Source organism: Staurois parvus, unplaced genomic scaffold (genome assembly GCF_062004578.1).
Source record: "Staurois parvus isolate SC_StPar_1 unplaced genomic scaffold, SC_StPar_1.0 ptg000057l, whole genome shotgun sequence".
NCBI lineage: Eukaryota > Metazoa > Chordata > Amphibia > Anura > Ranidae > Staurois > Staurois parvus.
In genome coordinates, this window is record NW_028317853.1 from 3,770,809 (window position 1) to 3,797,521 (window position 26,713).

General features: G+C 43.2%; 1 protein-coding gene across 5 annotated transcripts in view; it reads right to left on the reverse strand.

Annotated features, from left to right (window-relative positions):
• SAMD11 (sterile alpha motif domain containing 11) overlaps positions 1 to 26,713 on the reverse strand; it is a 233,920-nt gene that overhangs the window by 154,147 nt on the left and 53,060 nt on the right. For all 5 annotated transcript variants that reach the window (XM_089668419.1, XM_089668417.1, XM_089668418.1 and 2 more), the window contains exon 3: positions 2,305 to 2,474. In XM_089668419.1, the coding sequence (XP_089524545.1) occupies positions 2,305 to 2,474 (170 nt within the window). The remainder of the gene's footprint in view (positions 1 to 2,304; positions 2,475 to 26,713) is intronic.

Here is a 26,713-nt window from a genome sequence, read left to right on the forward strand (position 1 = left end):
GTGCAGGAACCTTTTCAGAGTCACATAGATCCAAACAGGTGCTGTTGAAAACAATAGGCTGCAACTTTGTGTCCAACGTGACATGGCAAGTTGCACAAGCAAAAACGGAGCCTTAGGGAAACGCCCTCTAAAGACACCTGTCAATGGAGCAAGTGTCCCCATTGGAAGATGTTACATCTGGTGTTCTGGTGGCAACTCATAATGTAGGTTTTTTGCCTCAGTTTAAGTCCTGATGACAGTGGTGATCAGCCCCACTAAGTGAATTTATCTAGCAGGGACAGATGCAGTAATAAAAACCTGACAGGGGTTCTAACCCCTCACTATTTATCCAAAACTAAAATTTAATAAATTACCTTTAGATACACTGTTTAAATCATTATAATAACCCTTTTTTTTTTATTTTTTATTAAGTGATCACATGAACTCTGTTCTCATCTGCAGGGGGTTGGAGAGGTTGGGTGCAGAAACAGCATTACACTGACCGTCCCAGATTAGTGTACTGTTTCTCCCCCCAACTCTACAATAGCTGTGCATGGGGTTATCGGCACAAGTCTGATTATTGGACAGCCAGCTTTCAGCACAGTCACAAAACTGACCATGCTGAGATGGATGTGCTCTTATGCCAAGTTTGGTCATTATGAAACAGGAAAGCAGAGGGACTGGCAGGTTCACCATGTATTTCACACAAAGGAAGCAATACAAAGAGGGACACTTTTTCACACAAGCATATGGTAAAATACACACATACCACATACCAGGAATATGAAATGCTGGGGCAATATATTCTTTAACTGAGCTTGTCCTACCTAACCAATTGTCAGCTCATGCGTCCACCTCAGCTCATGAAACACTTATTCAAACTCATCAGATTTTACACAGTACAGTAACATTCTATACGAATGACCCCTGGGAGCTGCACTAGGCACATTGAACTTGGAGGAAGCTCCGAGACAGCCCAACACATTGGTAGGATTATATGTAGCTGGCCTGGAAACACTTTAGAATCCCCCAGAAAGGACTGGAGTGTCAAAGCAAAAGCCTAATGCTCAATGCCCATGGAATTAGGAGTCCTTAGAAGAATACTAAAGACAATGAGCACTATGAATGACATTTGTTATGCAGTGGTACAACCATTTTTTTTATTATGATACATTCCAGAATGGGAAAGTCTGCATGTATAGAAATAATGAACAGGAAGTCTGATGTGTGAGGCAAATTCCTCTTCCTTAAAAACTTTATTTTAAATTCCCTGATAGATTCCCTAACTCTGACGTGTAATCTTCTAATATATTGTCTCTCCTGGTACCTCCTTCCCCCTTATTTAGCATGATAATTATTTTACTTTATTTCAGACCCAGTTACACCATCACTCAGTCTCTGTGCTTTGCTATGCAATGCAGCTAGATCATGGCTGGTGAGAGGTGCCGACAGGATGCTGTACATAGCTTCATTAAAACATCACAGCACCCTACCTTAGTACGCCTCTCAAGAGCCATTGGCTCAGATGCAAGCAGTGAGCTGACTTTTGGGAGGAGTTATGCAAATACCAAAATGCCTTGATGGGTGGATGTCAGTCTGGAGGAGTGGTGTTCCAAATCAGGCTGCCTTTGCATGTAGAGAGCGCTAGGTAACACCCATATATGATGCTGAACAGAGCTGAAATCCGGAGAATGAAAGGGGTGGACTGGGAACAGTCAGGTTGGGGAGGGAAAGGATAGATGATGCTGGATGTCCTCTAGCCAGGAAATGAGGCGGGCACCATCTGACTTCCTGGAGCTTCCAATGCATACTGCGAGAAGCTAACAGTGTGCAGAGAAACCAGACTATGCTATTTCAGTACAGCAGCAGAGCCTGTAAAACTGTGCAAGAGTGAAGGGAAGGCTGGAGTTCAGCTTTTATCATTTACCTATAGATCTATAAATGTTATTCAAGCCTTTTATATAAACCAGCCTATATTTGAGGCTTCTGGGTCCTTAACACCAACAAAGTGATGGCCTGGAATTCACATAACATGGTTACAATACGGCAACTGTCAAAGAGACTTGTATGTGCGGAGCAGAAATCCTCCCACCCTCAAATTCTACAAGATTAGCAGAGCTGCACTGTCCTGTCTCACACTGTGATGGGATCAGTGATAGCAGCAGGTGCTGTCCGAGAGGCATGAACAGATCCTGTTTCCATGAAAATGTTGCCAGCGTGAGGGAGGGATCAGCCAAAATGAGCCCACACATGATGGCTGTTCAAAGCCTCTACCCCAGGGGCACAGGGAGCTTATTAAATGCAGTATCTCGTTAGGACATGTACCTTCTTTTCATGATACTGATGTGCAGATCTTCTTCCAGCTTTACAGTCTGGATCTCTCCATTCCCCTTGGGGCTCTCCTCACCCGTGGAAAAGATAGAACAGGGTTCCTTTTTAGGTATTCGACTAGGGGGAAGCGGGATGGTTCTTTTCTCTGCCAGACGACCCCGATTCTGAAATAAAGGGGGAAAAAGTGACATTTTCCAGAAAAGCTCCTTTGTCAAAACAAACACAAAAGGTTGTTATAAATATAAAATGTGATATAAAGTGCACAGTTTTTTTTCTTTACCCAAAACTGCATCAGGAATATGCTATAAAACCATTTAAACTACACCCAGTGCTTTTGCGGAGTTGTTGGCATGAGCAATATACTGCTTTGTGATGAACATTGGGGTAGACAGACAAAAGACTCCCCACAATCACTCCCACTTTTGTCATAACACAGCTAATATCAAAGAGCTGAACGACAAAAACATTCTGATAAGAGGTCAGGCAGTTTTGGAATATTGTGAAAATGAAACATTTCTACATATTGTATCAATGTGTGATAGCACTAGCTAGCGCCGTAGATATCTTTTCTCACTCGCCCGTTTTCACCGCGTAATGCAAGTTGGCAATCTATAAACTAATCATAGCCAGAAAATAATGACGAGGTTCAGCTCGCCAGACACAGAGGAAGAGAAAAACACAACAACACGTCTACTCTGAGAGGACACGGCAAAGGATTCATTGTGATTGAATGTGCGTCAGAGAGAAAAGATAGCGACTGGATCATAAACACTCTTTATGGCCATTAAGGTGCTGTGGGGCAGTTAGCAGTATTCAGGCTACATCTCGGGACTCGTGATTAATAACACGAAAGGATATGCAGGCATTTAGCTGTAACACTGGGAAGGAAGCAGACTATCTGTACAAAAAGAGACACTGTTTCCCAGCTGCTAAAATTCCCGTATGACCTTTAGCCTTAAAAAGGCAGAGATAATTGAAAATGTATGTGACAACCCTCCTATAAGAAAGCAATTTAGAGCGTCAGAACCTAAAATGTAACCAATATTTCTTTTTAATTTCATTACACAGCAAGTGTGGGAAACAATATTGTTGCTAAAGAACCTAAATAGCATAACTCCTCAGCCTAAAGTAGTCATAGATGGCCAGATATCTCTCCAAGATTGACTGGCAGGGAAATTTCTGCCTGTCCTCAAGTGAGTTCAGAATATTTATAGCTGTAAGAATCCTCATCATTTGAATGGTTCATAACCTCAGGATGGGAATATGCTGACCGGTGTGGTCCCAGGTTCCATTGCCACCTTATCAAAGCCTATTGCAATCATGTCTTCAAATACTGGCGCATAAGAGGGAGGTTGCACAACACAAACTGATGTGGCAAGATACTGTAGTCCAAGCCATAACCACAAAGGAAAACATACTGGCATCAGTCGTAGATAAATAAATGGACTTTCAGACTGCAATGTTTCCTGAACAGCTTATGGTCAGGTGGTCAAAAAGAAGTCAAAAGACACTCAGTTTGAAGAACAGTAGCCATCTTAAAACATATCTGCATGTTTTGGTCCTGTCACAAATCTACAAAAGGGTTTAAGCCGTTCTAGAACAGTGGGAACAGACAAGCAGGCACCCGCTCTGTTAGGAAGGTTCTGCTGTGCTTCGCACTGATGAAGAAAGGGAATTGTTGAAGCTCATTTCACCATAACATGTTTGGTTGTACCATAATCCATAAACCCTACTCCAGGGAAGCCATGGTTTCTATATACTAAACTGCTGATGGCCAAGTAGCCTGACACAGCGGTATGCAGGAAGAAATATACGGCTCTATATTATTAGACTATATCTGTATTATTAACCAAGGGTTCTGAATGTACAATTGGTCACAAAGAATGGTATGTCTGCATCACCCACTATCTTAAATTTGAGAAAAAAGTGTTTTTTTTGGTTTTGTGATGGAAGAGAGATGTGCAGATACTGTGCTTTACAATGAACACTTAGTGGCTTAGTGTTGCTGTTAAGGTCCCATATACACAGCTACATCTTCCATGAAAAAAATAAAGACAATTACTCGTTTTTGCTGTCATTGTCAAAGCTGCCCATGGATGTTCTGACTCAAAGGACTCCTGTTCCAACTGGTATTTTGCTGAAGTGACCATGACTGCAGACATTTTGAAGCCCAACTGAAAATCTATGACCAATGACAGATTTTTTAATTAATATTATGCTGCAATGATCAAGCTACTATGATAACTTCTACCTTATGCAATTATCTCTAGAAATTCTCAAATCAGTGGAATCATTAGCAGAAAACCACATTGTGTACAGGTCAGCTTTAGGCATTAACGAAAACCCATTTCTGTAAGTATTGGATTTCTCTGTATATGTGGTCATTTTGTAAGAACTTATTTGTCCACCATATCCCTTCATAGTGAATTTTAAACCATCCAGAATTCTCAGATTTAAGCCAACCTCAAACCCAAGCTAAACTACACAAACCAAATGACCCCCTTTCCCCAACTCATCCTAGTTGCAGAGTTGTGGCCTACGTTATTCTTTAGGCCCTTTCAGATGGGGCGGGACTTCGTCACGTGGATCCACTTGCTCAGCGGGGTTCTCTCTGCTGAGAAGGTGGATGATAGGTCAAGACATGTAAGAGTTAGGCTCCTTCATACAGGGCTGTCTAGAAGCAGTGTGTCCCTCTCAGGATTTTAGTGCCCCTCAGAGGGGCAGCTGCATTGTGCAGCCCCACTGCAGGCAGCCTATCAAACTCTTTGGCGTCCCCTTCCTCATACTCTCTCTCAGATGTATTCTTAGTTGATCACTCTGCCTGACCATTATACACCCACTTATCTTCAGGAGTGGAAATTGGCATTTACCAGAGCTTTCACCCCAACCCAACACAGGACAGCCATCTGCACATGGGTTCAAGAAAACAATTTAAAAATTCCTACAAGATGGTACTGCACACCAAACTGTGGCTCCATAAATATTTCCTGTATCAGACTTCTGCTAGATGTCAGGAGGAGAGGGTGACTTTACTACACTACTTTTGGTCTTGCCAAAAAGGAAAGAACTGTGTAGAATCTCACAAATATTTACGGATTATGCACTTCTAGATTACCCACCCTTTTTCCTTTTATTTTAAAAGTCTCTGATATTCTGGAGAAAATATACAAAAAAAAACAAAAAACAATTTTGTGATAGAAAGAACCATTCCCTCCCATTATGTCATTATGCCTCACAAGAGTTGAAGGACTGAACAAGATGGAAGACCTGGTACTATCAGCTCAAAAAAACACAAGGCCTACTCCAAAACATGGATCCATTGGCACATGTTCACATTCTAAGATGAGGGTAAAGCCCTTTTCAGATCTAATACCCAATAAATTACCTCATACTGCCTCCCTTCTTCCAGCAAACCTCCCCTTCCCTCAACAACCCCGTCCACTACCATACCCCCCCTCCCCCTTTTCTTCCCAACCCCACCCTTCCCTTTCTCCCCCACTTCCCTCCCTCGTACCCCTCCTATTCTTACTCCTCAATCAAAACGTAAAGAGAACATTTTCTCATCCTATGCATTCATATAGTTCAGTATGTTTTTGTCTAGTATTAGTCTGGACATAAAACTCTGCTGAAGGACTTTTTTAGGTAACTACATTGAAGTTGGATCACTTTGACTGGACACTAAAAAGGCCCCTAAATATGTATTTCATTTGTGAGTATTCTACTTTGTCTGGAGTTCAGTTTTATTAAGACAAAAGGGGTTGCATCAACAAATCAGATATCATCCTTCACAGATTTGAAGACTAAAGGGTGACTGGTTGTTATTGATTGCCACCATCAATACTTTTAGCTTGGTCTTAAATCCAAATTCTCTGTATTTTCCATGCTATGCTCAGGACGATTCACCTAATGTTATTTTTATTTTAATAAATCCTGCTATTGCTCAACCTACAATGTAATGCTACCTTCGATGGCAGATTTTCCCACGCCAACATTACTTTGGTGCAAGCATCCTTACACCCACAGACTAGAGATTAACAGTTTCCAGTGTGCGCAACTGTAGTTGGGGTGTTGTAACCCAAAACGCTCCCAATTATGCAATCAAAAATTGCTTACAACTTTACTCAATGTAGTTTTTTTAAATGTCAAAAACTCAAAATTGCACATGTAGCCTGTGCACAATCATTTGTAAACATGCACATACACGTGTGTTTTATATACAGTCATGCACACACACATATTTATTATGAAGCCCCTCTGCTTCTACCTCCCTGGGCTGCAGGAGGAGGTCAGAACAGCTGCATCCCCAGCTGTGACATCTGGAGTTGGGCTGAAATGGAAAGGTTCCCCAGTCAGGGCTCGTCAGGCTTTAATTGATCCCAGTGCTGCGCGTCCCTCATCGGCAGCAAGCTGTGAAGAGCGTGCGGAAGCAGAGAAAGGAAAAATAACAAGCAGCGCGCTCAGGTTAACTCCTGCATTGCCAGATATACTAGCAGAAGGAGCAAAGTATGCTCTCAACCTGAGAAGGATTTTCAGGGTTTCAGAATATTATAAACTGTAGTTTCTCTTAAGGATGCCTACATGTCTATATCTGCAAACTAAGAATAAAGCAGTATAACAAATACATATATATATATATATATATATATATATACACACAAGGGGCGTTCAAATTAAAAATGGGACTTTTGAGCTTTTATAATAAAAGAACAAAGGAGTAGAAACTGCATTTATTTTTCTACATAATCCCCTACTACATTTATACACTTATCACAGCATTTTTCTAATGCTTGGAAAGCTTTGGCATAGAAAGATTTGTCAGTACGACTAAACCATCCTAGGACAGCCTGCTTCGCTTCATCATCGTGTTCACCATTCCCAAAGAACGTTTCGTCTCTTGTACAATTTCACGACGGTTATGTGTTGGCTATCCAGGATCAGGTGTTGCACGCGCTGAATGTTCACAGGAATGACTGCTATGGGCTGGGAACCACCATGGCCGGGATCACTGATGAACATAGAGCCATCTTTGAAATATTTACACTATTCAAATGTCTTACTGCAGCTGAGTGTCTCATCACTGTACTGTGATTGAAGTCTTCTGTAGATATCTGCAGGTTTTATGCCTTTGTTCTCACGAAAATTCATCAACCACACACTATTCCATGCACACACTAACACTGTTGGCTGCCATCTTCAGTAACGGTCTCTGGACTGGCCCATGACATGTGCATCGCCTATCAGTAGTAAGACACACTTGCCACTTAATACTGCGTGTAGTATCGCCATGCTAGCATCCCTTTTTATACCTGTAAACATCCTGGTTTCACTTGAACGCTTTATTTATATATATATCTATGTCCATCCGTGAAATTTCCTTGCTACTACTAAATATTCCATGGTCAACTGTTAGTGGTATTATAATAAAGTGCAAGCAACTGGGAACAACAGCAACTCAGCCACAAAGTGGTAGGCCACGTAATATGACAGAGCAGGGTCAGCGTATGCTGCGCGCAGAAGTAACCAACTGTCTGCAGAGTTAATAGCTAAAGACCTCCAAACTTCATGTGGCCTTCAGATTAGCACAGCTACAGTGCGTAGAGAGCTTCATGGAATGGGTTTCCATGGCCGAGCAACTGCATCCAAGCCTTACATCACCAAGTGCAATGCAAAGCGTCGGATGCAGTGGTGTAAAGCACGCCGCCACTGGACTCTAGAGCAGTGGAAACGTGTTCTCTGGAGTGACTAATTACACTTCTCTTTCTGGCAATCCAATGGACGTGTCTCAGTTTGGCAGTTGCCAGGAGAATGGTACTTGCCCGACTGCATTATGACAAGTGTAAAGTTTGGTGGAGGGGGGATTATGCTGTGGGGTTGTTCTTCAGGGGTTGGGCTTGGCCCCTTAGTTCCAGTGAAGGGAACTCTTTAAGGTGTCAGCATACCAAGACATGTTGGACAATTTTATGCTCCCAACTTTGTGGGAACAGTTTGGGGAACAGTTTTGGGGAACAGTTTGGGGATGGCAGGGCATGAAGCATCAGTGCAGAAAGCAAGGTCCATAAAGATATGGGGGTGGAGGAACTTGACTGGCCTGCCCAGAGTCCTGAATACAACCCAACAGAACACCTTTGGGATGAATTAGAGTGGAGACTGCGAGCCAGGCCTTCTCGTCTGACATCAGTGCCTGATGAGCACAGGAGGTGTTGCATCAGCGTCTGACATCAGTACTGACCTCACAAATACGCTTCTGGAAGAATGATCAAACATTCCCATAGACACACACCTAAACCTTGTGCACAGACTTCCCAGAAGAGTTGAAGCTAGCTGCAATGGGTAGGTCAACTCAGTTATGAACCCTACAGAGTAAAACTGGGATGCCATTAAAATTCATGTACGTGTAAAGGCAGGCGTCCCAATACTTTTGGCAATATCGTGTGTGTGTCACACACACACACGTACACACACACACATACATACACATACATACACATATACACACAAATATAAATCTTCCTCCAAGTCACACTAATTGTATTTATTTCCCACATTTATATAGTACAAAAATTAGCAAAAGCATGACCTTTCCAATTCATACCTCTTTTGGATGCCAACACCACTATTTACACAGATTTACATAAATCTATGTCCAAATGTTAAAAAACATGAGAAGTGGTGCTGTAAATGATAAAAAAGTATTAAAGTCTGGAAAAAAGCCTTTTTGGAAGAAAAAGCTTCTCTAGGTTTCTTCCAGTGCTGGTCACATGACCAGGAGTCTATGTACACTAGTATCCCCCCATTAATTATCAACTGTTTGCACAACCAAAAGACTTAAAGTGAACATGCATGCAGCCATTATTGGTAAATGTTGGGTCTGCCTTTGCATTGCCACATCACAAATTATAACACTTTATTGATGGGGGTCTCACAGATTTGCCAATTGTAAAAAACAAACACGGGCTTTACATAACTGTATGTGACTATACACATGTCCATTATATATGCCTCCTAGGACAATCAGTGACACAAGCACACCGGCCCCAGAGGCAAACAGAAATCTGAAATCTATTCTACCTAAAGCTAACCAAGCAGGCAGAGTTCTAGTATAACAGGCAGGTCCTGACTTGTTTCTATATGCCATGACAGTGGAAGTCAGCAGGGGAATGGCTAGTAAAGGAAGCTGTCGGCCTTCTTGTCACAGCTGAAGGGTGGTCTGATCAGTAGACTTGACTTCATTACTAACAATTCTCAATGCACTAATTGGCTTTTCACTACCAGCTTCTCTCTGCCTACATAATCGTAGGGGACAATTTTTCTTGCTGTTGGCGTAAAGAGCCATAAACATCAGATGATTTTTGGACCTTCAGGTACTATCTGATCAGGTATTTTTCTGACGTTTTGTGCATAAACATGCATATTCAGGTCATTCAAGTATGCACATTTATGTCCATAAATTAGAAAAGAGGGAAAAAGCTCATGTTGAGAGCAACAATAATAATGGGCAAACATGGGCTTTGAACTTGCTCGATTGTTCCTTGTCCTCAAGGTAAGGTTGGCTGAGGGCATCTCAATGTTGCCAGATCTGGCCAAAAAAAAGCGCCTGATGTCAAAATGGTTTGCAGATCCAGAAATATAAGCTGCCGAATATTTAAACAAGTTTTGACTTTTTCTGACAAATTAACTGCCATTTTGACCACTTCAACTCTCCCTATAGATGTGTTTACCCATCATTGTAAATCACCAATAGGGACACTTGGGGACAAAGAGGCAAGCTGCATATATCTTTGAATCTACTTACAATGTTAATGTGTATCCAGGGGCGGACTGACCATTTGGAAACTTGGGCACTGCCCGAGGGCCTGGGGTCAGTAGGGGGCCCCATGAGATGCCCCTGGTACCTTTTTCATAGGCTTTTTTGAGTTTGGGCAAGGACACAGGGGCCCCATGATCCCCTATTGCCCGGGGGCCCCATGAGTTGTCAGTCCGCCCCTGTGCGTATCTTTCACAGAAGGTAACCTCTGCTTATACATTATTCTGGTTGAGTGGCCCACGTCTGTGAAAGGTTTGTCCAGAGTGGATTCTTTCATCTGTATACTGTATTGTGTATACTGAATAAAAAATAGAAAAACTAATCATTAAAAGGCTAAAAGTTGCCCCTTAAAGTAGATGTCGCTTCTCTCCTAGAGCCCATTCGCTGCAACTTTTTTTACCTCTGCATGAACTCCAGTGATGGTGGCAAAGCATTTCTCAGGGGGAGTTCCCGGATGTTGACAACGGTGAACCATGCTTGTGTAATGTGTGTTAAAGTGAACATTTTTAGTTTATTCTGGATGCACATTTGACCAGATGATAATGCAAGAGCGGAAGTAAGAGAGAGGGATAGCAGTGTCACCCTGTATCATGAAGTACCTGAAAATGGACCTTCATGACCAGGATCACCAGGATAATTTTTTAATGAAAGCTTCAGATCTAAAATACTGAAAATGACCTTTTAAACTATATTATACTAGCTTTTAGTGATTGGATTCTGGTATCCTATTATGCATTCTAAATCTTCTGCATTTCCAAGCGTAACCTTGCCCACTCTGGGATCCTTAGAAATCTTCAGCGAGGCAAAATCTTTCAGATTTCCTGCTGCATGACATTCAGCATCATGCAGCCACTTCCTGTCCTGTTCATACTTCTTTGTAGTTCTTAGGACTAGAGGGATAACATAATAATGTTGAGGTCACAGCCACAGTGCCGATTCACATACATGTGGATTGTATGCGGTTTGAACCACATTCAATCTGCATGACATGAGAAACAACATTGCTTCTTATGGTGCCTGTTCGCATATGTCCACTGCACTGGCCGTGCGGATTCAGTGCGGTTTGAAAAAGAGTCACAAACGATTTTTGAGCAGTGTCTTCAGGTTCAGGTGTGGATTAAAGGTTATTGACTTCTATGGGAACCATTTCTAAACTGCATATGTGTGAACAGGATAAACTCTTGAGCTAATCCTGTCCTGAACCTGACGTAAACCTGACATGAGCGAAATAAAAAGCTCTGATGAAGAAGGTTTGGCCTTCGAAACGCGTCAGCTGAACTGAGTGCTTACCCCCACGATGGGACTCGCGCTGGCTCTCTATCTCTGAAGTCCCTGTGAGGACTGACATGCCTGATTTTATTCGCTGTTTGTGAGTACCTTTCTGATTAATAAATTTGTGTTTACTGAGGTAATGCGCAAGGTTTGTGCGCTTCTCGTTTTTATTTCGCTCTGTAGTGTTGGTCGGGCTTCCCCAGCCTTGTTTGGAGCTGCACAACCTTTGAAGCACTGGTGGTCGGTGTTTGTCCAGTTCTGGTTCCATCTATGTGCCACCCGCCTGGGTCCTTGAGCGCAGAAGAATTCGTGTTTGGTAAACCTGACATGAACCTGTGAACAACTACTGTATCAATTAGCTGTGAAACCTGAGCTCAATCTGCACCGCACATGTGTGAATCAGCTCTGACTGTGGCAATGCTTGACTTGCAAGGCCCATCAGGACATGCAGTCCTTGAGTGGTTGCACACCTCAATATGCATCACTGCTCCTTGACCTTAGCCAATGAGGAAGACCGAAGCTGGGGTTGTCACATGACTTCAACCTCAACATGAATTAACCTCTTCACGCCGACCATACAAATATATGGCCTAATGGCGGCTGGGCCTTGACGCCGAGCAGCCGCATATTTGCGCACCATTTGTAAACAAACATGTGTTGAGAGCGCACGCCCTGCGCGCTCCCAGCACATGTGTCGGCGTCCCACAGAAAGGTCCTGATCGGCTCCTTGTGATCGGGATTGTTCCAATCATGTGACTGCCGTGACAGCCAATCAAGGTGCTCACGTGTACCTAAACCCCACCCCTTAAAGGGCCGGGAGGTGCCTTTGTGAGGGGGTTAAATTGTGCTTATAGCGATTTGAAAGATCTAAAAGAAATATATATATTCACCAGCAATAGGGCCAGTGCTAAGGATTTTTTTGTCAATTGGAATTTTGCTTTAACTCCTACCCTGCTGTATAGAGTCACATGTAGAAAACGTTGGCTACTGTGTGTGACTAGCAAGTTGTAATATTTTCACCGTGAATCTCAAACAAAAATGCATTTTAAAAGATTGATAGGTCTGATTGGATTTTGTAATCTACCTTCTGGATTTTGCTGTTAAAACGGACGGTCATCAGTTTGTACTCCTTGAGCTTTCCAAGAGGTCTCCTGCATTTACTTAGTAAATGTTGCCCTGGGGTGAGATTATAAGAAAAAAGGCCCTGTGCGGCCTACTACTGGGAGACCAGAAAGCATAACCTTTTCCATATGTGACGGAAATCCTGCCATCTAGACTACGAACCCCCGCCACCCCTTGCGCCACAACCCACCCGGTGCTCTCTCTCGCAGATAATAAATAATGGTTTCCTCCTTGTAAAAGCCACTGCTAAGTGTTTTCATAGGATGTAAAATAGAAGAGATATTGGTTTTCACCGTGTGGTATTCTGCAACAACACAGGAAAGAATATGTGGACTGATCTGCCGACTCTGATATAAGAACGCTAACGATTTCCTAATTCTAACCATACACTGTTTTTGTGCTGTCACAGAGTTAGGCTTGTTTAATACAATGAAAGAGCAGAGATGTGTCTACAGAGCAGAACATAAAAGGGAAATCTTTACATACAGTCATGGCCGAAATTGTTGGCACCCTTGATATTTCTCCAGGAAATCATGTATTTCTCACGAAACGTATTGCATTAACACATGTTTTGCTATACACATGTTTATTCCCTTTGTGTGTATTGGGACAAAACAAAAAAAGGGAGGAAAGAAAGCAAATTCGACATAATGTCACACAAACCTCCAAAAATGGGCTGGACAAAAGTATTGGCACCCTTTCACAACTGCGGATAAATAAGAATGTTACAAGCATGTGATGCTCCTGTAAACTCACCTGGGGCAAGTAACAGGTGTGGGCAATATAGAAATCACACCTGAAAGCAGATAAAAAGGAGAGACGTTCACTTAACCTTTGCATTGTGTGTCTGTCTGTGCCACACTAAGCATGGACAACAGAAAGAGGAGACGAGAACTGTCTGAGGACCTGAGAACCAAAATTGTGGCAAAATATCAACAATCTCAAGGTTACAAGTCCATCTCCAGAGAACTAGATTTGCCTTTGTCCACAGTGCGCAACATTATCAAGAAGTTTGCAACCCATGGCACTGTAGCTAATCTCCCTGGTCGTGGACGGATGAGGAAAATTGATGAAAGATTGCAACGCAGAATAGTCCGGATGGTGGATAAGCAGCCCCAAACATGTTCCAAAGACATTCAAGCTGTCCTGCAGGCTCAGGGAGCATCAGTGTCAGCGCGAACTATCCGTCGACATTTAAATGAAATGAAACGCTATGGCAGGAGACCCAGGAGGACCCCACTGCTGACACAGAGACATAAAAAAGCAAGACTACAGTTTGCCAAAATGTACTTGAGTAAGCCAAAAGCCTTCTGGGAAAACGTCTTGTGGACAGATGAGACCAAGATAGAGCTTTTCGGTAAAGCACATCATTCTACTGTTTACCGAAAACGGAATGAGGCCTACAAAGAACAAAACACAGTACCTACGGTAAAATATGGTGGAGGTTCAATGATGTTTTGGGGTTGTTTTGCTGCCTCTGGCACTGGGTGCCTTGACTGTGTGCAAGGCATCATGAAATCTGAGGATTACCAAAGGATTTTGGGTCGCACTGTAGGGCCCAGTGTCAGAAAGCTGGGTTTGCGTCCAAGATCCTGGGTCTTCCAGCAGGACAATGACCCCAAACATACGTCAAAAAGCACTCAGAAATGGATGGCAAAGAAGCGCTGGAGAGTTCTGAAGTGGCCAGCAATGAGCCCAGATCTAAATCCCATTGAACACCTGTGGAGAGATCTTAAAATTGCTGTTGGGAAAAGGTGTCCTTCCAATAAGAGAGACCTGGAGCTGTTTGCAAAGGAAGAGTGGTCCAAAATTCCGGGTGAGAGGTGTCAGAAGCTTATTGATGGTTATAGGAAGCGACTGATTTCAGTTATGTTTTCCAAAGGGTGTGCAACCAAATATTAAGTTAAGGGTGCCAATACTTTTGTCCAGCCCATTTTTGGGGTTTTGTGTGACATTATGTCATATTTGCTTTTCTGCCTCTGTTTTATATTTGTTCCAATACATACAAAGGGAATAAACATGTGTATAGCAAAACATGTGTTAATGCAATACCTTTTTTGTGTGAAATACTTGATTTTCAGGAAAAATATCAAGGGTGCCAACAATTTCGGCCATGACTGTAGATGGCAAAAAGACATCCTCGAAGTTATCAAAAATGAAAAAAAAAATTGACTTTAAAGTAGATCTATAGGCAAAACTTCTTTTTTCTTTCCGTTGCAAAGATTTCCCTTCACTTCCTGTCCCATAGCCAAACAGGAAGTGAGAGAAAATCTCTGCAAATTAAGGGAATTCCTTGGGGACCCCCAGGTCACCAGAACTACTGTTCACTGGAAGATTTGTCCTCTATTATTTTTCTGGGGATATCTCAAATTCCGGATTTTCTTTTACTTTCAATGATAATGGTAAACAGGACAAATGGAGAAGGTGAATCTTCCTAACGGAGACACAGACAGGAATAAAAAATGACAGGCATTCTTATCCCTCTCCACCCTATCCAAAACTAAAAAAAAAAAACAAAAAAAACCCCACAACATTTTGCCTTTAGTTATACTTTAAATACCTCTTGAATCTGAACTCCAGCATTAATTTCCATCTTCCACAGTTGCAAAATCTCCTTTCCTGTACTGAACTTGCTTACACTGAATTCACTGCACACTGAGAACACTGATAAAGACCACCAAATTTCTTGACTGGTGGACTTTCATGATTATGTAGCCTTTTCCTCCCAAGCCTAACTGTCCCTGTGCCATCCCTTTCATTTAATGGATTTCAGTTCTTTCAGTCATGGAAGCCCAGCATCATAAGTGGGCTTTACCACTGCTTCCTGTTTTCAGGAAGCTATGTACAGCACTCTGCCATCTACTCCCACCAGCCATGATCAGCCTGCACTGCATAGAGAAGCACAGAGACCTACTGAAGATGTCACTAGGTCTAAAGTAAGGAATGCAACAAAAACAGAAAGGTTATATTTAATATTATTAAATACGGTTTTATTTAATAATTTCAGTAGCATGTTGAAAGGAACAAAATAAGGTAAAATGTAACCAGAATAAACCAGCTTTAGGTCCCACTACCAATGAATAGAACTTCTTAAATGGTTGGTAGGGGTTAATGCAAACCACGTATTCTGACATAATTTACCTACAGACTAATGTATGCTACAGTTACTAGTAAACCGCTTTTGTAGCTAAAGCCTGCTGTTGGCTGACCTCACAGAGCTGCTCCAGACTCTGGAAATATCCAGACAATATTGTTGAGATCCACCCGGATGCCTGACCAGCAGTTTACTCGGCCTCTAAGCATACCGTTAAGAGCCTGAACCAGCTGCTCCCACGCCCTCTCCTGCCTTGCACTGCATGAGCACTGGAGAGGCAAAGTGGAGAGTGGTAAATGACAGTCACTGCTCTCCGCTCTTGGAAGACTGAAAGCTAAGTGACCAGTGGTCATGTGAGTGCTCAGTTCTTTGTATTATAGCCAGCAGGGGGCAGCTGCGGCATTACACTGATGCTGCAGCAGAGAGGTGAGCATGTACATTCGTTTTTTAGAATCCCACACTTCTCCTAAACAGAGAGTGTGGCGTGCATACTGAGGAAAGCAAGTGCAAATATCTCACCAAGAATGATCAGAAATAACCAGGTGGTCTATCTCTCTAGCATAGTCCAAACACGGATATATTAGTTCTAGGTGTGATAACGACCCTTTAAATATGATTACAACATTCACAGACTTGCAGCAACACATAACCCAGAAGTAAACTACAGGTTGCCTAAGGCCAGTAACCATCCGAGTTCTTGTCAGACCCTCCGACTGTAGTGTCCAGGAAAAGTGACCCGACAACCTGTGGAGCCTGAAGGTAAGCACACAAACACCTTTACCTTAGGCACATACAAGTACACTAAATTAGGATTTGTCATCAGACTGCAACACAGACAGCCAGGTAATCAGAAAGAAGTCACACCAGTTTCTAGGGGATAAGCTTAGTGAACTGTAATTTCAGCAAATTAACACCATAGAAATTATTACAATCTAAAGAATCAATGTAAAACAATGGCATACAGATTACACTGATCTCTGTAACTCGTTTGATCCAAACAGGCGCAGATGTGAATATGTTATTGCTCAGTTCCATGAGTAATATGTAAATGATGATCTTGGATGGAATTGTGGGGTAATTCTGGAAAAAGCAATAGGTTTCAAAAATATAAATTAAAAGTTAATCGTGCATTTCTGTTACCAACATCAGCAATGCATGGATCTATACTAGAACAAAATTTGTTTGGTTGCTTCACTTTTCTCATATTTTGATGCATGCTCAGTCTAGTTAATGATTTTCTAAAGCTGTAAATTGCTCACCTTGAGGTATATTGGACCAGGGCCTGGAGCTTATCACATGAACCCAAACCAGGAATTACAGGATTGTGCCATTTATGAATCAGAATCTCAGTCCAGGAATGCTGACCCTGGATAATACCTGAACAAGTATGACAATGTTGCAGTCTGATCGCTGAGGAGAGAAGATTGAGGAAATACGTTGTTCTGGCTGCACCAGGCGTGATGACATCATCTCCATTTAGGCAGTCATTTAACTTGAGCTCACAAACTGCCTAATGATTACACCCAGGTTTTCACTCCATTTGTGGCAACTGAACCATCACAGCGACTTTGAAAGAGGTTCCTGCGCTACTTTTCTGTGATTTCATTGCAATTTGCACTGACTTCTGTGAAATGATGTTGCAAGTCACAATGAAATCGAACATCCAAATTGCACTGATCTGCTGTTTTGAAATCTCGCTGAAGTAGCGAGATTACAAAGCGGCACTGGTGTGAACCAGAGCTAAACCTGGTTAAAAAAAAATATTGCCATCTATTGTATCATGTCAGAAATGTCATGCACACTTGTAAATTTGCTGAAAAATATACTTTAAGCATAGGTTCTACAAATAGGAGTTCTTTGCTGTGCTACTAAAGAGGTATCCCTGCATGTATATGTGCAAACATGGACTATGCCCATAAAACTAAAAACTATAAATGATAGGGTCCCCACTACACTCCATCATAGTTCCCCCCAGATTCCTGGCTCCTGCTGGTGATGCGTGACGGGGGAGGGGTCCATGCTCCACATTTTTTGGCATTGCCCATTGATTCAAGCTTTTTGGCAGGGAGTGCTCGGCATCATTAAACAACGTACTGATGTTGACATGCATGGCGTCCTGGAGGCCTACCTGTTGCACCTGTTGGAGAGACCTTTCAAAAAATACTTTTGCTCCCTCAGTATACAACTCCTGAATGCCGCCAAAGCCTGTATTCCGCTCCGGTGGAAAGATGTTAACCCGCCGACGATGGCTCTTTGGTATGCTAAAGGTAATATGCTAAAGTTAGGGACATGGAATATTTCGGCCACGTTACATGATATGGAAGAAGCCTTTACTGAAACTTGGCGGCCATGGCATTATTTTATATACACTGATTCCTACTTATGGGACATGGCTGTAACTCGGTGATGCCACCTGATGGCTTTGTGGTTCCTGCCCGGGGGGGAGGGGGGACCATTTCACTCCACTTCCCTATACTTTTTGCCTTTCTTTCTCTTTCTCTTTTTTTGGGGGGAGCTCCTACCTGTTCTGCCTGTGCCTGCTTTACATGTACCTGTTTTCCCTATTCCAGCTATGTATCCTGTTTTCCTCTCTACCCCCTTCCCCCTATGTTTGGGTAAGCCCTTCATTCTGTCTTTGGGTCCATTATTTGGTATTTGTTGGCTCTCCCATTGTGATAAATCAGCATTACGAACCCATGTCTTTTTCTAATGTATTCGGTTGACCTTTTTTCACTGCGACATTGCTCTGGTACCGTTCCTAGGCTCTGGCTGTGATATCTTGCTGCTCATTTGACTTACCGTATTTTTCGCCGTATAAGACGCACTTTTTCTTCCCCAAAACTGGGGGGGAAATGTCAATGCGCCTTATAAGGCGAATATGGAGCGGCCGGTCCGGTATTTCCACCGCGGCCATGTCAGAATACCGGGCCGGCCTCTCAGCTCTGCAGCGGGACCTTACCTGTTCCTCTATCCAGCGGCATGCTGTCTTCCCGGCTTCTGTAGTGTGGGCACTGGGCATGACAGCCGGGTGCCCAGTGCGCATGCGCGAGAAGCGGTGCGCTTTGTGAATGGTAAGGCGGTACCTGGGACACATGACAGATCCCAGAAGCCGCCGGACCAATCACAAAGCGCAAGTGCTTCTCGCTCATGCGCACTGTGCACCCGGCTGTCATGCCGAGCGCCATTACAGAAGCCGGGAAGACAGCGCGCGGCTGGATCGAGGAACAGTTAAGTTCAAACAAAAACTCTGCGGAAGTAAGAGCGGGTACCTGTCAAATTCAGGTACCCGCTCCCCACCTCCCCAAAGGTCAGCAGTCATCTGTACTGTCCGCAGTCTCTGGTCATACCTGTGCTGTCCACAGTCTCTGGTCATTCCTGTGCTGTCCGCAGTCTCTGGTCATCCCTGTGCTGTCCGCAGTCTCTGGTCATCCCTGTGCTGTCCGCAGTCTCTGGTCATCCCTGTGCTGTCCGCAGTCTCTGGTCATCCCTGTGCTGTCCGCAGTCTCTGGTCATCCCTGTGCTGTCCGCAGTCTCTGGTCATCCCTGTGCTGTCCGCAGTCTCTGGTCATCCCTGTGCTGTCCGCAGTCTCTGGTCATCTCCTGTACTGTGTCTGCAGTCCATTAGTTCAGAATTTTTTTTTTCCTGTTTTCTGCCTCTAAAACCTAGGTGCGTCTTATGGTCAGGTGCGTCTTATACAGCGAAAAATACGGTACTCTACGCAGGATTACCTGGGCTAATGCTGTTCTGTATCGGACATTGGTTTCTATGTAATACCCAGTTATGATACACTATAATGTGTTTTTGTACTCATATCTGTTCTGTGCTGCAACTATCTCAAAATAAAAGAATTATTAAAAAAAAATATAAATGGATTGGGGGTTTTAAATGGGAACAGGCAATACTCCATAAGATTATCCATACTGAAAAATTCACACGTATATCTAATAAACGTTAAGTAAAGCCAAAAATCCCTTCACTAAAGATCAATATGTCCCAATAGAAACCCAGGCAATATTCTGTATACGCACAGCTGCCTGGCTTTGCCATTTAAAACTGTTGTCTAAAGTAGTATAAATGTCATAATTTAAGTCTGTTTGTCATTGCTTCCCTCCCTTTTTCTTGCTTCTTCCCCATCCCCTGTAAAAGGATCGAAGGCTAGCCTGACTCACCTGGGGGATTTTCCTGCAAATTACATTATTTTATTTGGTCAATTGGAAGACAAATTGATTTTCCTGGGCAAATAATGAACATTTATGGTTATTTTCCCAGCAGGCTGCATTGTTTTTCTGTGCGATGGAGTCAGCAAGCGATGTCCTGACCTTATCATTTGTCCTCTTTCCCGGTGCCGATGATGGGTGGGTGTGAAGTGCAGGCTTAAAGAGGACCTGTCAAAATGTACATTCAATACATTTACAGCATTTACAAAAAATATCTGTTTATTTATTGAAGTTTCTCTATGTGAAGTGACTCACAATGTAGCGTTGCTCTGTCAGGTAATGCCATACTCCCTGAATTTCAGTTTAGAGATGCAACCCTGCTTTTCTCTCCCGAGACTTCTCTGCCCGCTCTGACTTTGTTAAAATAACTATATTTATTTGAGAAAGCTACTGTGCTTCTCTAATATCATATCAAACATAGCAGCTACAGGGGTGTCAAACTGGCGGCCCTCCAGCTGTTGCGAAACTACAAGTCCCATCATGCCTCTGCCTTTGGGAGTCATGCTTGTAACTGTCAATTTTGAAATGCCTCATGGGACTTGTAGTTTGGCAACAGCTGGAGGGCCGCCAGTTTGACACCTGTGAGCTAAGAGATCACGCAATACAAGGTCCAACTCGGCCTTATAACTGCATTTTTGTTTTTTGGCCATATTTTACATCAAGGGCAAAAGTGTTTTTTCATGGGTTGGGTTGAGGATAATGGCATCTTCACAGACCATGCGGTTGTGGAAAAAAACGGTTCTGCAGGCCTCCGCAATATATTTCAACTTTCTGCTTTTCTGAGGTCCATAGTTCGCTAGAGAGCACCATTAGAGGTAAGTAGCCTCTAAGCAGCATTTTCCTCCTGGAAGGTAGTTTTTAATCACCTATGATTACAGCTACCATGTTAAGCAGCAAATCTCCTTAGCACCTGGTAGGGCAACACATGAAAATGAGACAATGAGAGCTGCACCCAGATGGACAGTCACATTAATTAAAAACCAACCATTTTGATCTACTGCAAATTCAGAGAGCACATCATATAACAGTACGTCAACAATGAGCCTGACAAACATCCTTGTAGTCTTCCAAGCAATGAATCTAGCCAAACCATTAGATGAATGTTGGACTGATTATTTACAGTGGTTGTAAACCTTTACATATAACCAATGAAGTGACTGGCCTCATGTGATGCACAGAGATTAAACAAATCCTCCTACATAAGTTGTACATGTTTATCTTCAGTCTTCTCTTCACTAAATCTGTTCAAAAGTCCAACACTGATAAAGCTTGCCTGAGCTTTCAGAAAAAAAAGAGAGGGTCAAAGAGTCGAAAATACATACTGCAGAGCTCAGTGAGAAGAGCTGGAGCTGATTGGGGGGAAGGGACACAACCCCTTGACACAGCACACAGGAAAAGAACTGAGGCTGTCAATCACAAGCTGTGTGCTGGGGATCCCTTCCTGTCACCTTTTTTCCCTTGGTGTCAGGAAAACCTGTCAGAAGTAATTTATGCTGATAACAGAGGAACGAAGCAACAGACAAAAATTACACTTAGTGCTCTTATTTGAGACAAGTACACACTACAGAGGGATATGCCTTATTCATATTTCATGTCTGAGGTTTACAACCACTTTAATTTAACAATTGATGTTAGATTGTAAGCTCCAAGGAGCAGGGCCCTCCTAACCCTCTTGTATCGAACTGTGTTGTTGCTGTATTGTCTCCCGTTATATTGTAAAGCACTGAGCAAACTTGGCGTTATATAAATCCTGTATAATAATAATAATGTAAGTATCTATGTTGGAAGCACAGTCGTATATCCATAAAAATGGTCTATGGAGGTGAGGAGATAGAGCAAACTACAACCATACAACCATCCCTCAAGTCAGACTAATCTCCAAAGAAACAACAGTAATCACCTAAAAACAACCCAACCTGGCCCCCTGGTGAGAACAATGTTCTTGTACATTACCAGCAGCAGTCATGAAGATTACCTTAAGGTAGCACCTACTAAGCACCATTCCAAGACTAGTGAACAGTGGCGTCCCGAGGCAGGTGTGGCCCGCACCATGTGACACCGACCGCATGGGGTGACACCTGACCCCCTCCATGAAAAGGTAAGTTGTAAAGCAAGCTGACGATCGTCGGCTTTCTTTACAACTTACCATTTCACGGAGCGGGTCCGGTGTCACCCCGTATAGGTTGTATGCCGGCGATCCCCGCAGGATGGATGGGATCTGCGGATTGGGGAGCATAATGGATCTGACTCCGGATCAACCCTAGGGACGCCTCTGCTAGTGAATAAAACTCAGGACAAATATGAGTTGCCTGGAAAGAGCCAGGGTATATGCAGTGTAAATTATGAATTACATACTGTATTTGTTATCGCTCTGAGATATAAGAAAACCAACTAAGGACTACAGGATTGCAGCAAATTATTTTACTAATCCAAGTTACAAGGGGAACCCAAATGGCAAAACCCTACAATTCAAGATGGGTCATCTCTAAAGGCAAGAAAATGTCTTTTGGTGTTGTCATAAAATCACACACACATTAGGCTTGAGTCGTTTCCCAGAGTCCACAAAGTTGAATTATTTGCAGATGTCACATGCCAAGCCCTGATGGCTGCTCCCGCTACCCTCTGACCAGCTGTAAACACTAATGAAGAAACCACCACAGTGATGACAAAATCACCTTTAGATAGTTACTGGACCACCTTAAAAAAAGAAGAAAAAGGACACTGGTAGCAATAGCAAAGCTGTCCTTACACATATAAAATGAATGACACAGTAGAATTTTGTTCCTTCAATGTGCTTTGCTCGTTGAAAGAACCACTTAATGTGCTTGCTCAGTCCCATACCTTGTAGAAAATAGCTTTTAAAGTGCAACTCTAGGCAACAAGAAAAGAATCAGTGAATTGCTTACGCTATCCAGGAAACACTGCAACCATGTTAAAGAAAGAAATAGAAAATCCCATCAATTAACGTTAATCCAAGTTTTGATGCTGGTAGGGGCATCATATCAACCAGCCGGCACCGTGAACCTGGCCTTAGGGTTAGCGGGACAACACTGTGTAATACAGTAGAACTCATCTAGTTTACAGTCCTTTTTTAACAAATCCATTACATCATTAAACAATTTTTTTTTTTTAGCTGCCTGGAGTTCATCTTTAAAATTGAACTCTGAGATAAGCAAATATTATGTAAATACAAGAGGGCTTGTGTACGCTCACTTGAATCTTGGTGCGCTTTTAGTTTCTCTTCCATATCTGTGCAGTAATCCATCGTAAAAAATTACCTGTGCTGGAGCTTCCTGCAATAAAGACCGATCACTTGTGCCCTCTCTCCGTGGATAGGGTGACTGGTCTGGTCTCCACCCCCCCCCCCATTAATTTCTGCAGGCAGCCTGTAATTGGAGATGCTGGGTCCCTCTCCACACTGGCTATGTACAATACAGTAAGGATGTCATTGTTACTTTTACAAAGTAATGTGTGGGCTTTTATAGGCATTTTATGCACAGAAAGTACATCAAGTACAGCTGAAGCTCTTTTAGCTGTACTACTCCTGTGGGTCACAGGAGTGCTTTTCGTTCTGCACTCCTGTGACCCGTTTTCAGCTGAAAACAGACTGAAGTCCATTGTCAGCTGCCGTCACTCAGCCGGTCCAGGCTGGGGAAAGATGCTGACTTTACAGTTGGTATCCGCCCCAGAGTCTGGAGCGGCACCAGGCTCAGTCTCAGCAACGTGCTGAGAGCTTGAGTCAGCTGCTCCCTCCCACTCCACAGCCAAAGGCTCCAGTAAGCACTGGGGGGGGGGGGGGGGCTGAGCAGACAGCAGTGACTGACAGTCCCGCTCTCTGCTCAGAGCGGAGAGGAGAACTCAGCAGTCATGTGATCGCTGAGTTCTCACCCGTAGAGTCTCTGGAGGACAGATGCAGCATCGGACTGATGCTTCATCCACCTAGGTAAGTATAATGGGGGGAAAAAAACATATTTCTCTTTTAACCACCTTCCACCCGCCCTATAGTACAATGATGGGCGCAAGGTAGTTCTCTCGTTCTGATAGGACGTCATATGACGTTCTACCATTCTCACTGCGCATGCGCGGCTCAGGGAGTGCACAGCGCAGCGATCGCCGGTGCGCTGTGTCCCTCGGACACAGCGGATCACGGAAAGAGCCGAAGATGTCGGCTCGGCCATGTGATCAGCTGTGTCCAATCACAGCTGATCACATGTAAACACGGAAATGCCGGTTATTGGCATTTCTCTCCTCTCGAGCTGTCGCGCTGACAGCTCGAGAGGTGAGGAGAGCCGGTAATCAGCTTTCCGCGGAGGGGACATGTACACTGATCATCAGGGTACTGATGATCAGTGTGCCCTGATGATCAGTGTGGCCCCAGAAGTGCCACATGTCAGTGCTCATCAGTGCCACATGCCAGTGTCCATCAGTGCCACGTGCCAGTGCCCATCAGTGCCACATCAATGCCACATATCAGTGCATACCAGTGCACATCAATGCCACATATCTGCCCATACATGCCCATCTGAGCTGCCTTTCAATGTCACCCATCAGTGCCAGTCAGTGCCACCTATCAATGCCAATCAGTGCCACCTATCAGTTCTGCCAATCAGTGCCACCTGCCAGTCAGTGTCGCCTATCAGTGCGCATCAGTGCCGCCGATCAGTGCCAGTCAGTGCTGCCTATCAGTGCCGCCTATCAGTGCCATATATCAGTGTCATGTATCAGTGCCCATCAGTGATGCCTGTCAATGCCCATCAGTGCAACCTACCAGTGCCTCCTCATCAGTGCCCATCAGTGCCACCTATCAGTCTCCATCACTGCAGCCTCATTAGCACACATCAGTGAAGGAGAAAAATCACTTATTTACAAAATTGTATAACAAAAACTAAGAAAAAACTTTTTTTTTTCAGAAAATTTTCAGTGGTTTTTGGTTTGTTTAAGAAAAAAATAAAAATCCCAGAGGTGATTAAATACCATCCAAAAGAAAGCTCTGTCTAAAAAAAATGATAAAAATTTCATATGGGTACAGTGTTGCATGACCGCGCAATTGTCATTCAAAGTGTGACAGCGCTGAAAGCTGGAAATTGGCCTGGGCAGAAAGGGGCTATAAGTGCCCTGTAGGCTGTGGTTAAAGAAGATAATTATAGTTTTTATTTTACAGTTCTGTCCCCTATGGGACAAAGTATATTCTGTAATTTGTCCCATGTTCCTAAGAGCTTTCAAACCCTAGCAAAGAGGTCCAAAATGCCACCGTCCCCCTCCAGCCATGGCTGATCTGACAATGGCTAAAGAGGAGATGGCTGATTCATGGCTGCAGATCGTCTTTGGCTGTGAACACTTTCCTGAGACAAGGAACAAAACGGAATGTAGAGGAATGGGGGATATGCGAATAAAGGATTTTGTGCCCAGCGTTTACCGTTTAGACTGCTCTGTGTCCAAGAATATACTGTATGGCTCTCCTTTGCACAAAAGTTTTAAAAAATGTCATACTTTGCAACAACCAACCCAACTGTTTAGCCAATCCAAATGATCTGCAAACAAGACAAGACAAACCTACTAAAGAGAAAAGTCTTCTGGGAAATGTCATTAACAAGGCAAGCCTCCGAATCAATGTTTTTACCCACTGGGGTTTTGAGAGCATGACATAAGCTTGTGTTGACACTAAACATCGAAATAGTGACAGCTCCTAATTACAGATCATCAGTGCAAGATCAAATTTCTTTGTATATTTGGCCATCATAAGATATAATGCACTGATTCCACTGTGGGCATCTTTTAAACAGAGGAGCATTCTAAAAATGAGAGAGAATGTTTGTAAAATTACTAAAAGGGCAACAAGTTCCTATCTTTCTTTTGATGAAAAATGTAAGCGTGTCACAGTCGCGTGAAATTAAATTCAGACAACAAACCAGTGGATGGCTGGCTTTTCAAGAAGAGTTAAACTTTGCATGCCTCTCACATCAATGACTGTAAGAGATGAGGCATCCACAAGCACAGGAAGGAGAGTTCGGAGAGAGCACAGTATATTTCATTTTCTGCTAATGAGCCAATGACTTTTGAGAGGGCCTGAAGCAAATTGTGAAGGTCACTCCTGCAGGTACGGAAATGAATTGGACCATCTCCGAGCTGACAAATAGGCATTCTATTTATGCCACGCGCCAGCTTTTTTTTTTCTCTGTCTCTTTTATTTGAATTGTTTTTGCAGGTGTAAGGATCAACATTAGTAGACCCATTGCCCTGTGTGCCCCATAGTCACTCCCAAAAGATCTCGGTTTATCCCTTAATTCATCATCAGAGAAAACCACACATGAAACTGCACTGCCAGATGCCTTTTATTTAACAAAAGAGCACAGCGGTGCCCCTACCCACAGCAACCAATCAGATTTCAACAGTTTAGTCAAGACAAAGGGGATAATTTCTCTAGTTGTTCTGTTACGGAATACTGCTTTTTTTCCTACCAAATAAAGACTAAACTGTTTTAAAACAACACTATGGTATCAAAGTAGTTGCAGAACAAAAGAGAACAAAATACAGAAAATACCCTAAGTATGGAAAAAGAAAAAACAAACAGATGTTCACAAAGAAAGTACGTGGTTAGTACCTCCTCCAGTTCTGTGGTATTTACCCTCCTCACAAAAGCCTACTTATGTGGTTTAAGTCTATAAGGGCACAGAGAAATGTGAAAAGGGAGGGGTGCTCTTAGTCCAACTCCCCAGCCACGTAGGTTTACACGTAGGAACGAAAGCAGAGGAGGCAGATCAATTGGTTCAGGGGATTCTCTTGACTCGGTGTCTTCTGGGTGACACAACATTAACCACAGAGCGCTTCTCTGCAAAACAAAATGTTGCGGTTACCAATAAATCGGAAAGAGGAGCTGCCTCCGCAGGTAACAC